Source organism: Pelophylax lessonae (assembly GCF_965119305.1).
Source record: "Pelophylax lessonae genome assembly, chromosome: 11".
Lineage (NCBI taxonomy): Eukaryota > Metazoa > Chordata > Amphibia > Anura > Ranidae > Pelophylax > Pelophylax lessonae.
The window spans coordinates 195,016,798-195,031,887 of record NC_138778.1 but is presented as its reverse complement, the minus strand read 5'-3'; the positions used below and the strand labels follow the sequence as shown (position 1 = coordinate 195,031,887).

General features: G+C 45.3%; 1 protein-coding gene across 1 annotated transcript in view; it reads left to right on the top strand.

Moving 5' to 3' along the window:
• SYCP2 (synaptonemal complex protein 2) overlaps positions 1 to 15,090 on the top strand; it is a 372,455-nt gene that overhangs the window by 320,050 nt on the left and 37,315 nt on the right. Inside the window, exons 36-37 of the mRNA XM_082271514.1 lie at positions 2,481 to 2,649; positions 3,556 to 3,676. Coding sequence (XP_082127640.1) covers positions 2,481 to 2,649; positions 3,556 to 3,676 — 290 coding nt within the window. The remainder of the gene's footprint in view (positions 1 to 2,480; positions 2,650 to 3,555; positions 3,677 to 15,090) is intronic.

Genomic DNA, 15,090 nt, shown 5'->3' with positions numbered 1-15,090 from the left:
TCAGCACATGGACATGCCCCCTTCCCTATAATTAGACCTGAGCTGTCGGCCATTTCACATTGTGCTTTTTGCCAGCGTAGGGAGAGGTCTGCTGTATTCATGGGGGAGAGATTGCCAGACACAAATAGCTCTGTGAAGATCCACAAAAGTCCTTTTCAGGGCTGGTATTTCGGTATAGGTCTACTACAGTATCTTTTCAGGTTAGGGGCAGGTATCCAGTCGATGCTTTAGGGGCAGTTAGAGATCGGCAGCAGTCACACAAATCGCTCTGTTAATGTCCACAAAAGTCCTTTTCAGGGCTGGTATTTCGGTATAGGTCCAGTCTCTTTTCAGGTTAGGGACAGGTATCCAGTCTGTGCTTTAGGGGCAGTTAGAAAGATCGGCTGCAGTCACACAAATCGCTCTGTTAATGTCCACAAAAGTGATTTAAAGGGCTGCAAATTTTTTTGGTATTGCTGTGCAGTGCACTAAAAAGGAGGGGGGGGTAATCCACAGTATAATATACTTTGTAGAAAGCATATTATAGTGGATTAGTAGTATTATTGTGCACTTTGCAGCATTGTGAGAGGTGTGGTGTGACTGAGCATTGCTGCAGCAATACTACACACAGTGACAAAAGCACTTATAATGTATTATAACTGGTGTGATAGACCAATGGCCCCCCCAATACCACATATTGAAGTGGGGTGTTATCTGAGTATACTTTTACAAGTGTATTTGTGTCCTGCAACAATATTGCCTCTTTTGCTGAGTTAAGTCTGATACACACAGTGCCAAACTCACTGGCCAATTTTTTTGAACTGCTGTGTAAGACCAGTGGCCCCCCAATACCACATATTGAAGTGGGGTGTTATTTAACAGTATAATTTTCTAAGAGTGTATTTTAGTCCTGCAAAAATGTGGCCTCTTGCTGTGTAAACTGTGCTACACACAGTGACAACAGTTACTGGCCAATTATTTGTAGAACTGTTGTAATAAACCTGTGGCCCCCAATACCACAGATTGAAGTGGGGTGTTATCTGAGTATACTTTTACAAGTGTATTTGTTTCCTGCAACAATATTGCCTCTTTTGCTGTGTTAAGTCTGGTACACACAGTGCCAAACTCACTGGCCAATTTTTTGAACTGGTGTGATAGACCAATGCCCCCCCAATACCACATATCTAGCGCACAGCTCACCTCCTCGTAAAAAGTTTACAGATTGGTTTGGCAAGAATGTCTTTTTGTGAACCTGTGCTGATTACTGCTGATGATACTGTTGACCTTAGGAAATTCTTAGATATAGTCCCTTACCTACCCTTCTAATAATTTACATACAATTGATGTCAGGCTGACGGGTCTATAGTTTCCCGGAATATCCCTCCTCGCTTTTTTGAATATTGGTATCACATTAGCTGTTCTCCAGTCACCTGCTACAGTTCCTGTCAATATACTATCCGTGGAGATTAGGAACAACGGTCTAGAAATAACCCTACTGAGTTCCTTGAGTACTCCCGGGTGCAAGCCATCTGGTCCTGGTGATTTATTAGTGTTAATGTTATCAAGTCTTTCCTTGATTTCGCCCTCTGATAGCCACTGCAGCAAATCTTGTGATGTTGTACTAACCAGACAGTTCTGGTCTGTATACCCCTCCTTTTCGTGTGTAAAAACCAAGGAGAAGGAAGTATTTAGCACAGTTGCCTTCTCTGTGTCCTCTGTAACCATCCTCCCCTCATTGTCAATTATGTGTGCAACGTGCTCTGACCTCGCTTTTTTGCTATTAATGTATTTAAAGAATTTCTTGGGGTTTTTATACTTTCCTCTGCTATGTGTCACTCTAAGTCATTTTTAGCCATCCTGATTCAGTTTCTACATTTCTTGTTAGATTCCTTGTATTGGTGGAAAGCCGATAATGTCCCCTCCATTTTATATTTCTTGAAGGCCATTTTTTCGCTTTAATAAGCATTTTTACATTACAGTTTAACCACCCTGGTTTGACCTTGGCTCTTCTAAATTTATTTCCCATTGGAATGCACTGTGCGATACTTTTGTTTAATATGTTCCTAAAGCATTCCCATTTTCCTCAGTGTTCAATGATCCTAGGGTTAGGTCCCAGTCTATGTTCTCTATTATTGAACACATTTTAGGAAAGTTTGCCTTCCTGAAGTTTAGAGTCCTTATGTTCCCCTCGTGCCTTGTTGTCCTATGATTTACTTTAAATGTAATCATCCTGTGATCGCTAGAACCCAAGTTGTTCCGTACTTCTACATCTGAGATTAGACCCGAATCATTTGTAATTAATAGATCTGGCAATGCTTCTTTTCAATAGGAGAATCTACCATCTGAGACATGTAGGTGTCCTGTAAGACATTCATAAAATGACGGGCCTTTACCTAAATAATCTCTGTTTTGGGATTTGAAGTGCAGGGCTTTCAAAAATTACAGTTCATCTTTTATAATTAAAGGGAATTTGTTTTCATATATAATGCTGTCCATTACAGGCCCTTCAAAACATAAAGCAGCGTCGGATCTTAGCCACATTAATAATGAGAGCAGCCATTTTGCTGACCAAAGTACGGAAGCAAGTGTCCAAGGGACAAAACAAAGGAAGATAAGGCTGCTTCCACGGAGGCTCTTTCCAGCTACAGGAGAAAAGGAGTCCAGAGGTTAGTAGAAGTGGAGACTGTAAAGCCTAGTACACACGGTAGGAGCCGCTGGACTAACAATCTGATGTTAGTACAGCAATATCGCCAGCTGTTCTATTGTGTTTTGTCGTGTGTGTGTATGTCCCGCCAGAGCACTGCAGTCAGCACTTTCAGCCATTGGCTAAGAGCACCGATCAGGAGCCAGTTGGCTGCTGGTTGGCCAGCTTCTGTCGGACCGGCTGCCATACACAGGTGCTGAATATCAGATGGTTTTTATTGAACTGGCCAATGTCGCCCGGCTCGTGTTTACTAGACTTAAGATTCCAGGACCATAGAAATGTCTTTGACAGGTCATGGTTACAGCCCTTCAGGACCATGAGTATTTTGCTTGTGTCTAAAGAAGGAACTTTCCACTCTGTGTCATTAAGACACCCCTTAAATGTGCCCACAGTATTTAGTTCATATGAAAGGATCATATACATTCCTTCAGTTTCTGCTTTAGCAGGAGGATGCCAAACTATCCATGTCTGTTACCTTCACTTTATTTCCCATAACTGTATTACTTTGAATTTGAAGCTTTTTAGTCTACCTGTAGAACATAATTATACAAAAAATTGTATTGCCCCTTAATCTGCACATAAGGGTTCTCTCTTTCAAGTTTTTCCTCCTGCCAATGTGCCATTTCCTGGGATACTACTAGCCATTTATCCCATCATATGTAAGCTGCAACTGGGCTTTTCAACTTCCTGACTGCTGTGGAAGGAGATCTGTTACATCTGTAAGATTTAGGCAGTTGCTTTCACAGTCCACTTTACCTTTTCTTTATAATTAAATAACTGGCTAGTCAAATTATTCAGATTAGAACTTTTGGTGTAATCAGTTTATCATTTATAAAACTATAAACCAGTATCTGTTGTTTGGTTTTAGGGAGTCTGTCAATTTCCTCTGGGAAAGATGAGTCTATTGGAGGTCTAGACACTTGTGACAGGAGTGATCCTGATGTTGGGCTGATCTGCCAAAAAGTTGGCAAGGAGTATACCCGAAAAATTCAGGTAGATCCGTATGGCCATTTGAAGTAGTGTGAAGCAATGTATCACTGAAAACTATAACCTGTTGGTTCCCTAGCCACCTTACAACATCAGGTGCAATCATCACTAATGAATAGAATTCAGAATGCGTTCATTCAGAATGCGTAAGCACATTAACATATAATAATGATATTATAATTATAACAAAGATATTACATGTTTACTTGTAATCTTTGCCTGTACATTGAGGGAGGGTAGGGGTTCCAAAATGAATGTATGTGCTTATATCTTCTTTTTTATGCTTGGCAGTTTACTTAAACAAATTGTTTTTGTGAAAATGTTACATTCTGCCAGTAACAAATTGGTTGCAAGATAACAATGCCAGATTACTGCGTTGGAATGAGCGTCAGATTTCTCACCCTATGCAGACTCCTTTAGACGGCCATTGGGCTGCTTATTTAACCTGATGGGACAACCCAACAGGTCAACTGAAGGAGAGCGAATGGCAAGCTGACAGTGCTGTTGCTAATTGAGAAGTGATTTTGTTGGCTGTGCAGCACCCTTGTGTGAGCATCTGTGTGCTGCCAGCCACTTCATGAAGAGCGTTAAAGAGCTCTGACCACTTCCAGGTCAAAGCTGTCAGAATTCCAGTGAAGTAACTTGGCAAGCAGGTAGACCAGGAACTCTTTGTCCCTGTTCTAAGTGCAGTGCGGGCAGAGGAGGCTTCTGCAGTTGTGTTTGGGAGCCTCTACAATCAAATTCAAACGGAGGTCAAAATCTTTGCTAATCAGTGAAACATATCATCCACATACAAATCCTCTAGCATCTGGCCAAAGGTTAAACTATTTACTACAGGGTTCCATTTTTGATTTGTGATTATAAAGTAGGGTTGCCACCTCTCCAGTATTGACCTGCTTTCTGTTGGGGCATTCAACAAAAGGAGGGGCCAGGAGCACAGAAGAGGGACCTGAGAAGAGGAGGATCCAGGTCACTCTGTGCAAAACCAACTGCACAGAGCACGTAAGTATAACATGCTTGGTTTTGTTTAAATAAGACTTTACAATTACTTTAAAGATAACAAATGTGCTTAACTTCCTCCCATCCGCGCTATAGCCGAGGTACGGCTGCAGCGCGGACTCACATTTTCGGGAGCCCGTCTTTAAACGGCCTCCCAGACACAGGCTCCCGCGAGCGCGCATCGGGGAAAATCTGTGTCGGCCGTGTCCCTTGGACACAGCCAATCACAGATCGTGGTGAATGGCCAATCGCAGCGGCCATTCACCACGTGATCGGACCGTCCAATGAGAGATGATCTCATATGTAAACATATGAGATCATCTCTCATCGCCAGCGCTCCTTCCTTACACAGAGACTGCGTGTGAGGAAGGAGGAGAGCCGATCAGCCGTCGGGGACACAGAAGAATGTAATCAGGGCACTGATCACCAGTGCCCTGATTACACAAGGTACATTAAACACACTAACTGCCCACCATCAGTGCCCACAGTGCCCGCCATCAGTGCCCACAATCAGTGCCCATAGTGCTGCCAGTCAGTGCCCATCAGTGCCTGCTCATCTAGGCACTGATGAGCACTGACTGGCAGCACTATGGGCACTGAGTGTGGGCACTGATAGTGCTGCCCATCAGTGCTCATCAGTGCCACCCGTCAGTGCCCATCAGTGCCGCCCGTCAGTGCCCAGCAGTGCCGCCTCTCAGTGCCCAGCAGTGCCACCTCTCAGTGCCCAGCAGTGCCACCTCTCAGTGCCCCACCTATAAGTGCTCATCAGTGCCGCCTATCAGTGCTCATCAGTGCGGCATATTAGTACCTCCTCATCAGTGCCACCTCATCAGTGCCCATAAGTGCCACATCAGTGCCAATAAGTGCCACCTCATCAGTGCAGCCTATCAGTGCCCATCAGTGCCGCCTCATCAGCGCACATCAGTGAAGGAGAAACATTTATTTATTTTCAAAATTTACTCGCAGAAAATAAGAAAAATGAATAAATACCACCAAAAGAAAGCTCTATTTGTGTGAAAATGATAAACATTTCATATGGGTACAGTGTAGCATGACCGCGCAATTGTCATTCAAAGTGTGAGAGCACTGAAAGCTAAAAATTGGTCTGGATGGGAAGGGGGTTTAAGTGCACAGAAGGCAAGTGGTTAATAGTTCAGTATGTTTGGGGCTGTTGATGTACTGGACTGCACTGGACAGCAAGGATGTTTTTACCCCAATTCTGACATCTGTTTGTAAGAGATTTGTAAATGCTGCACTGACTCATTAATGTATGTAAAATTATAAAAATAAGCATGTTATGTTCTGTACCCCCTAACAATAATTCACAATGTTAATGATATTTAATAGACTTTAAAGCATTCATTTAAGTTGCTGGGAATTAGAAGCCTCATTCGTGGATATTCGAACGTAACACAAAGTTATTTGAGTGCACTCTATCACAGAGAAGTAAGATAAAAATAACATTGGAGCACTCGTGTCAAGAGCATCTTATGTGTCTGCTTTTCAGGCCTTAACTAATGTTCTTTTCATGGCAAATAACATCCTGTTAATCAGGCATAAAATGCTGGTACATTTTCAGTTCTATAGTTCTGGCCTAAAACATAGCTCTTGGCAATGTACGTAATTCAGTGCCCAGAGAGCACAAACTGTTACAGCAACCCGGAGCAAAGACAGTATGAAGCAACTGTAGGCCAGGGTTCACAGCACCTAACAGAGGTAGCAAGTTTCAGCGATGACATCTGAAGGACAGATTAATCAGAACAATGTATTCTAGCTTATTGAAAAGGCAGATTTGTTTCTGAGATGCATATTTAAATATGTTCTGTTATTATGGTGATGCTGAAAAATTAGATGGGTTACAGAGATACATGTATTTCTTTTTCTAATTACATCACAGGAAAGTAAGATGTGTTCCAGTGATAGAAACTGAAATATGTTGACGTTCTTTTAATTAAGAGAGAGCTGCCCTGGGGGAATTCCCTGCCTATATTGTTAGGATAATTTGCATTCTAAGCACAGGCTGTGAGTCCCAACATAACATGAACAACAGTATTAAACACTTTTAACTGTTTCACTGCAATTCACACCACACAATAAATCCCATTAAATTATTTTAGGTTTCAGCCGCACAAAGACATTAAAAAAACAGTAAATTTCCAGCCAAACATTTGTGCAAAATATCTGTAGTTGAACTGATCTGCAGAGCCGGAACATCTCAGCTGCTCTTACCATTTTTTCGTTTGTCTATTTTTCCTTTAAATGTGATTGCAGGATCATTTTCTTACAAAGGATCATCCCTAAAGAACATATTTTACAAGTCTGACAAACGTGTGACTACCCTAAAGTGGTTGTAGACCATGTAGTCATGAAATCTGCACAAAGCATATATATCTGTAGTGTTTATTTGTCTATCTCCAAAGCTCGGAGTGTCCTTTCTCTCTGGTGCTTTGTTCCTCTGTTAATCAACATGTTTTCCCACATTTGAGACGGAGGAGGAGAGCTCAGCACACAGCTTGTCTATTCAGAACACAGCTCTGTATCCTTCCTTCAGTCCTGCGTAGTGTGTGAAGGGGGGTCCCTTTTCACCAATCAGCTCTCATACATTGTACAAGAGCTGTAACTGCAGCTCTCCGCCCCCTCTGTGATACTGACGGATGAAGAAGAATTTCATCACAATTCAGCACTTTTGAAGGGATGTAGAGAAGAGAAGACTGTAGATTAACAAGTCAAATTTATGTAGGGAGATTTGTTTTATATCTGTGTATCATCTGAGGCTATTCACTTCACAGGGTATATGTGAGGGTTTACATTCACTTTAAGTGCCTGTGTCACCAGGGTTTGTGCTTGTGTTGATGGCATCAGTTTGAGATGCTTCTGAGATCTTTCAGAATTCATTGATATGTGGATTTGACCTGCAGTTGACCTCCTTCTTACCTGCTTTTTACCTTCTGAAAGCAGTTTTGCATTGTATTCTGAAGCGAACAAAAGCTTTTTAAAACCGGCTTTAAGGCCTCATGCACACTGGACATTTTTACAGCTGCTGTTTTATGGCTTTAGACATTTTTTTCTGCAGCCAGTAAATTCCACAGCATGTTATCCTATGTGTCCATGCACACATTGGCTTTTATCAGCAGTTTTTGGCAGGGGCGTTTTCTGGCTGGAACCCCCCCCCCAGAACTAGTGGGTTTTTAGAGTTTTTCAGCTGTAAAAACGCTCTAACTCTGATAAAAGCTTAAAAAAACGCAGCTATTCAGCGTTTATTATCGTTTTTTAGCCATAAGCTTTTGTGGGAGTATAGCTTTGCTAAAAAATGCTACAGCTGAAAAATGCTACTGCAAAAAAGCTGAAAACTCCTTCTACAGCTTTCTACTGGCGTTTTGATAACATCCAGTGTGCATGAGGGCTTGAGTTGCAAAGACAGAAGATTTTTTTATCTTAATGCGTTCTATGCATTAAGATAAAAAGCCTTCTGTGTGCAGCACCCCCTCCAGCACCCACTAATACTTACCTAAGCCCCATCTCTGTCCAGCGATGTCCAAGAGTCCCTCGGCCATCCGGGACCCTCCCTCCTGATTGAGACACAGCAGTGGCACCATTGGCTCAATCAAAGTCAGTTATCCAATCAGGAGAGAGAGGTTTGGGGCCGAACAACAGCTCCACGTCTGGACACACGGAACTGCAGCTTGACTCGTGTGCCCCCATAGCAAGCTGCTTGCTGTGGGGGCACTCGACAGGAGGAAGGGGCTAGGAGCAGCGAAGAGGGACCGAGAAGAGGAGGATCTAGGCTGCCCTGTGCAAAACCAACTGCACAAAGCAGGTAAGCATAACATGTTGCTATTTTTTTTTTTTAAAAGAGACTTTACAATCACTTTAATGCTGGCCATACACATGGCAACTTGATAGAGCAATCCAGCTTTTTTCCAATCTCAAAGCAATTAAAAGCATCAAATTGTGGTTTTGATTGATCGCAAGATGGCGAGAATGAAATTGCCCTAACTTTACTCAAATTAAAAATCTGATAGTCTTTAACAAAGTTGCAATAGCTCCTCTAATTTTAATTTGTCAGTAAACTGTATTAAAGCCGTCAATTTATTTGTCATTTTTGACTTCACAATTAACATAATACTAGTTATCAGTGGCACTCTGGGAGGTAGATTACTTAGTTTCTAAGGATTACTCTTGTTTTTTTGTGCAACTCCCAGTGGATGGAAAGTGGTGGCAAGTAAGTAAAAATTGTCACGTGCATGACCAGCTTTACTTTTTTAAATGTTTACAGCAAAAAGCCTAACCCTTGGCAAGCAATCAAAACCTGTCTTGTACTGGCACAACAACTGTAGAGTCAATTTTAATTGGTGGGTCGTCAGGTTGTTGCTTTTTGTACCTCCTCCTTGAGTTGCTTTTTATATAAGATTCATTATGTGTTATAGCATTAGAAAGCCAAAATGTTAGTGAGAAATGTATTAGAATATACTGTATGAAGTAATCGGTCAGCAACTTTTCCTTTTTAATGCCAAATTTTCCTTTATAATGTCTGATGTTTGTTAGGTATACCTTTGAGCACGCTGTTTAAAAAAAAAAAAAAAAGGCCCTAAAGTCTGTGTAAATTGCCATTTCCCACAAATGATAAACATATACAGGTTTGTATGCTTGTAAGATTTGTGACTCTACGTTTTGACCCTGACATGGCTTCTGTAAAGTAAAATCTGATTGGCAGTAGGCTGTTGGCCTTTGCATTTAACCCTTTGCACTTTGTGCTGTTTATGTGTTACAGACTGAGGGAAGCAAAGTTCAAAGGCTAAACCACTGTGTTTCCTAAACAATTTCTACTTTTTTAAATAGGATGCTTGTTTTCACAATTTCGCTATCGTTCATCGACAGACGCAGCACTTCCTATTCATAGACTCATAGGGTTATGCTCCTCCTCCTAGGGATAGACACTAGGTGGAAAAAAAGACTTGTCCACGCCTATGGGGGCTGTCCCAGCAGGCATAACCCCTCAGGCTCTGCTATTCTCAAACAGTTTTGTTCTGCCTAGTGTCAGGGATAGGACCTAGCTCCCTGCTGGGACTTCGGCCTTAGCTGTAACTGGGAAAGTTTGTGATTTTTTTTATTTCTTTTTAACTGGTTAGTTCCTGAGGACCAAGATCCAGAGGAACTACAAGCAACAGCCGGCTGGTATTCGCACTGGATAATCTAGATCCTTAAGGTCTCCCAGCCTGGCCATTGAGCATGAGCAGGTTATAGTCCAGAACTAGGCCTTGCCACGATGATGGATGGGGACAAGCCTGCGAGTGGATTGTCTCGCCGGGACGCAAACGACCTGGAACACCCTGAGTCGCAGCTTCCCCTTGGCTAACAGCACCTCCATCCTGGGTGGGAGGTGATCTGAGTGGCGCCCACCTTGTACCGTGGTATGGTGAGTAATATGTCCCCCAAAACTCCTGGAGGTCACGGGGCGGGCGTGGAATGGTCGGACCTTAGGGGCTCCCTCGGTTTCCTGGCACCCTTTAGGATATACCCCTTGGCATTTTCCCTTCCCTAGCAGGTTTTTACCTTGGGGGGCAGTAATAATGCAGCCACTTCTGTCCCTTTTTGAGGGGGGGTGGTTGTCCTGAGTGGATCCCTGTTTAGGGACCCTTTTGATGCCTTCTATTTTGGGACCCCCCTAAACCGGGGGGTCCCAAAATAGAGGGGCCACTATTTTTGCTGTGGTTCATGATCTCTGTGTTCCCATTAGTTTGTATGGGCTGTCATTTTAGGTATTTCCCCATTGAGACATGTATTGCAGCCATTTTCTTGAGGTCTGTGGGCTGGACAGACATGCAGCAGTGTTTTTTCATGATTTCCTCTTCCTGTGCAGCTCAGTGTCACTTTCGTTTTTTACACTGATCAGACTGGATGTTTTCCTCTGGGCTCTGGTACAGTTTCTGGGGGCTCCCTGTAGGTTTTTATCCCTCCTGCTCTGCTATTATAATACATATATTATATATTCAGGGTTGGGGGTCCACAGTATTAGCGGTGGGACCGTGTTTTATTTCGATCTTAAAGGGACATACACAAAAAATTATTTGATTGCAATGGAGTCCCAGGATGAAATTTCACCTGCAGACCCCCTGGAAACGAATCTAGTTCACAGTTGCAGCCAGAAATTGCAGTTTTTTGTAAAGCCTGATGTCAAAAGTGGAATTTGTCTCTTCTGGTGCTGCCAGTCGCAAGAGTCCTCCGCCCTCACCTCCATCGGCAGGGTCCTCAGACTCTGAGATAGATATCATCACCGCAGACACAGAATACCTTAAGGGGTCAGTGTCTTCGCATTCTGACGGTGAATAGGACCTGTCCTCATCAGCCGCCACACAGGAACGCGCATTGGTGGAAGCCCTAAAAGTGTTAGGAAGTGCAGCTAGCTTTCGCGCATGCGCGAACCATTCTCTGGTATAACTGTGGCTAACTCATATTTGCCAATGTGACCCCGCACACGTTATGCGCGCGCATGCGCACACGCACGTTTGCCCCGGACGCTTTGGCGCCAAAGGGGGCCTATTTAAAGGCAGCTAATGCACTTGCACTTTGCTGTCTTGTCTACAGCTTCTCCGTGTTCCTGAACCTGCATCCTGTTGATTCCTGCCTGTTTCCTGTTGACCTTTGGCTCGTCCCTGACCTCGCTTGTCTGCTGCCCCTCCTGACCCCGGCTTGTTTGACCATTCTCTTGGATCCTCCTTGTCTGTTAATCTGCCTTTGGACCTTGACCGGTTCTCCCTCTGGTGGGGCGACCCTGAGGACCGTGAACCGGTATTTACACGCAGCAAAATCCATCCTCACCGTCAGAGGCTCTGGCGAAGACCGGGGGAGATTCCGCATCTCAGTCTAGCCTGTGTCATTTACCTTGGGGGGTTCCTGTCCAAGCTCCGCCTTCTGGCAGCGATAGGCCTTCCTCTGCACATCAGGCTACCACCAGCCTTATAACAAATACGTAGTTTCAGCACGGGAAACTTAAAAAATGGCAGGTGTCTTTTGGCTCCCACAAATCCCATAAGTCGCTCAAGGTGTTCCCTTGTCCAGCACACTATTGTGGATGAACAATGGCAACACATTAAGCACATGTTGGTGGTGCCTAAGCGTTTTGCATGCCGTTACCCCTTCGTGGATCCTCCGGTGGCCAGGTTGAATAAAGCGACTCTGGTACCGGTGGAAGAGTCTCCAACTTTTGCGGATCCCGTGGATGGATTGGTGGAATCCTTGTCCTACCATTTACACGTGGTAGCAGGTCACATGTTAAAGGCTAACTTTGTGAACGCTCTGGTAGCGCAGACTGCTACTGAATGAGTAAAGTTACTTAAAAGGTTCTTTCCATCAAATCTCCATCTGTCTCCCGATCGTTTTAAGAGATCTCAAGGGGGCTGTGCAAGATCTTCTTGCTTAAGGAGTTGTTATACCGGTTCCTCAGCGGGACAGGTTTCGCAGGTTATATTCAAACCTGTTCACGGTGCCCAGTAAAGAGGGCAAAGTGAGTCCGATTCTGGACCTCAAGTCTCTGAACCGCTTTGTGCGGGTGCAGAAGTTCTGGATGGAATCCATCCAGTCGGTGGTAGTGTCCTTGAGTCAGGGGAATTTCTGGCCTCCATCGACTTAAAGGATGCATATATGCACATCCCTTTCTACGAGGGTCATCAGCGGTATCTCCGCTTCGCAGTGGCAGAGGCCCACTTTCAATTTGTGGCATTACCCTTTGGTCTAGCTTCAGCTCCCAGGTCTTTACCAAGGTTTTGGCCCCAGTGCTGGCTCTGCTGCGCAAGAGGGGGATTGTGGTCCTCGGCTATCTGGACGACCTCCTGTTGAGGGCGAGCTCATGTGCCACTCTGTCGAGCGATCTGACGACCACGGAGGTGGACCATAAATTTCCAGAAGTTGGCTCTGACCCCGTCAGTCCGCCTGAGTTACCTGGACATGGTCGGAGGACAAACTTCAGACTTTGCAGGGCGAGATCAGGTCCCTCAGGGACAACGATCTCTCCTCCCTATGGGCTTGCATGAGGTCCCTGGGGCTGATGGTTTCGGCCTTCGAAGCTAACCCGTTTGCTCAGTTTCACACAAGAACTCTGGAAGCATAGATTCTTGCCAAGTGGAACAAGGATCCTCAGTCACTGGACAGGAGGATATGTTTAAGCTGTCTCACAAGGTCTGAGCTTTTGTGGTGGCTCCTGTCACCCGCTCTGAACCAGGGCAAGTCCTTTTTGCCTCTGTTGTGGACGGTGATCACCACGGATGCCAGCCTGACGGGCTGGGGTGGAGTGCTGGACACCCTGTGTGCCCAGGGGATGTGGTCGGTGGAGGAATCCTCCTTACCAATAAATGTCCTGGAGCTCAGGGCAATCAAACTCTGCCTGCTCCATTGAGCGACTCGGTTGCACGGTCGCCCGGTTTCGTGTTCAAACAGACAATGCCATGGCTGTGGCTTACATCAATCACCAAGGGGGCACCAAGAGTGCCCGGGCGGCCAAGGAAGTGGCCGAGATCCTTTCTTGTTCCAGCTATCTCTGCTGTTCACATTCTTGAAGTGGAGAACTGGCAGGTGGACTATCTCAGTAGTCAGTCCTTGGATCAGGGGAAATGGTCTCTGCATCCAGGGGTGTTTCGCCTCCCGTGTGCCCGGTGGGGGACTCTGGACATGGATCTGTTCGCGTCCCGTCTCAACAAAAAGGTGGGAAGGTTCAAATCCTCTGGTGGACGACACGGACGTGTTGTTGGTGCCCCGGCTGATTTATGCCTTCCCTCCGATTCAACTGTTGTTCAGGTTCCTCCGCAGGTTGGTGTTGGAACAGGTGCAGGTTATTTTGGTGGCTTCAGAATTGCCTCATCGGTCTTGGTACTCGGACCTCGTACAGATGGTCGTCAAGCATCCTTGGCGGCTACCTCTGAGAGAAGATCTTCTTTCTCAAGGGCCGATCTTCCATTCTGCTTTACAGTCTCTGGCTTTAACGGCGTGGCTGTTGAAAGCCAGGTGTTGAGAGACAGAGGTCTCTCTGATGCTGTCATTCCTACCTTGCTGAGAGCTCGGAAGCCTACCTCCAGGAAGATTTACCATTGTACCTGGAAGGCGTATATTGCCTTGTGTGAGCCTGGGTTTCATCCTCGCTCCTTTCCTGTGGCTAGGGTTTTGGCCTTCCTGCAGGAAGGTGTGGAACATCGTTTGGCGCTGGGCACGGTCAAAGGTCAGTTGTCGGCCTTAGCCATTTTCTTCCAGCGTCCCTTGGCGACCAATTCCCTGATTCGCACCTTTATTCAAGGGGGCGTCATCTGGCTCCCCCACGTAGGGCTCCTTTGCCTCCTTGGGACCTGAATTTGGTTTGCAACGGCCTCCCTTTGAGCACATCAGAGAAATAGCTCTGCCTGTGTTGTCCCAAAAAGTGGCTTTTCTGGTGGCTATCACCTCTGCTCGCACAGTGTCTAAATTGGCGGCTCTGTCTTGCCGTTCACCTTATCTGGTTGTTCATAGGGATAAAGTGGTCCTGCGACCTAATCAGTCTTTTCTCCCTAAGGTGGTGTCGGCCTTCCACCTCAATGAAGATATTGTGTTGCCTTCGCTTTGTGCGAAGCCCAGGCATCCCAAGGAATTTGCCTTGCATTCTTTGGTTTACCTGTCTGTCAGGGTTTACCTGTCTGTCATGGAGTCTTTTAGGAAGTCTGATTCCCTGTTTGTCCTTCCCGAGGGAACTCCGAAGGGTTCAGCTGCGTCCGCTGCAAACATTTCCAAATGGATCAGACAGACTATTGTTCAGGTCTATTCACTTATGGGTCAGGTGCCTCCTTTCCCGGAGAGGGCACATTCTACTAGAGCCGTGAGTGCCTCTTGGGCTTTTTGCCATCAGGCTTCTGTGGCTCAGGTGTGCAAAGCGGCGACCTGGTCCTCTGTGCACACTTTCACAAAATTCTACAAGATTGACGTGATGGCATCCTCAGATGCTTCCTTTGAGCACTGCGGTTTGCTGAAGAGACTTGTTTTCTCTTCTTGGGGTGAATTTGTTGTTCTGGGGTTAGCTCCTGTTGGTTGAGCTTCTCTTGCCTTGTTGGCACGTTTGTGTTCTGTTGGTTGCATCTTTTCCCACCCCTCACACCTGTACTGCTTTGGGAAATCCCAAAAGTGAAGAACATGTGGAAGGGCTGCAACTGTCAGAGGACGTAAGAGAAAATATAATTTTTGTAAGAACTTACCGTAAAATTCTTTTCTCTGAGTCCTCTGACAGTCACAGCCCCCGCCCCTCTGTTTTGGGGTTGGTTGTCTTCCTGTACTGCTTGCTACGAAACTGATTATCAGCACTGCGTGGCTGAGGGTAATGTCTAGAGGCACAGCCCCTAAAGGTGTGTCTTGTGTAAAGCTTTTTTTAATAAGTTTTCACTACCAAGCCTGCTCCTGCAGAGGGTGCC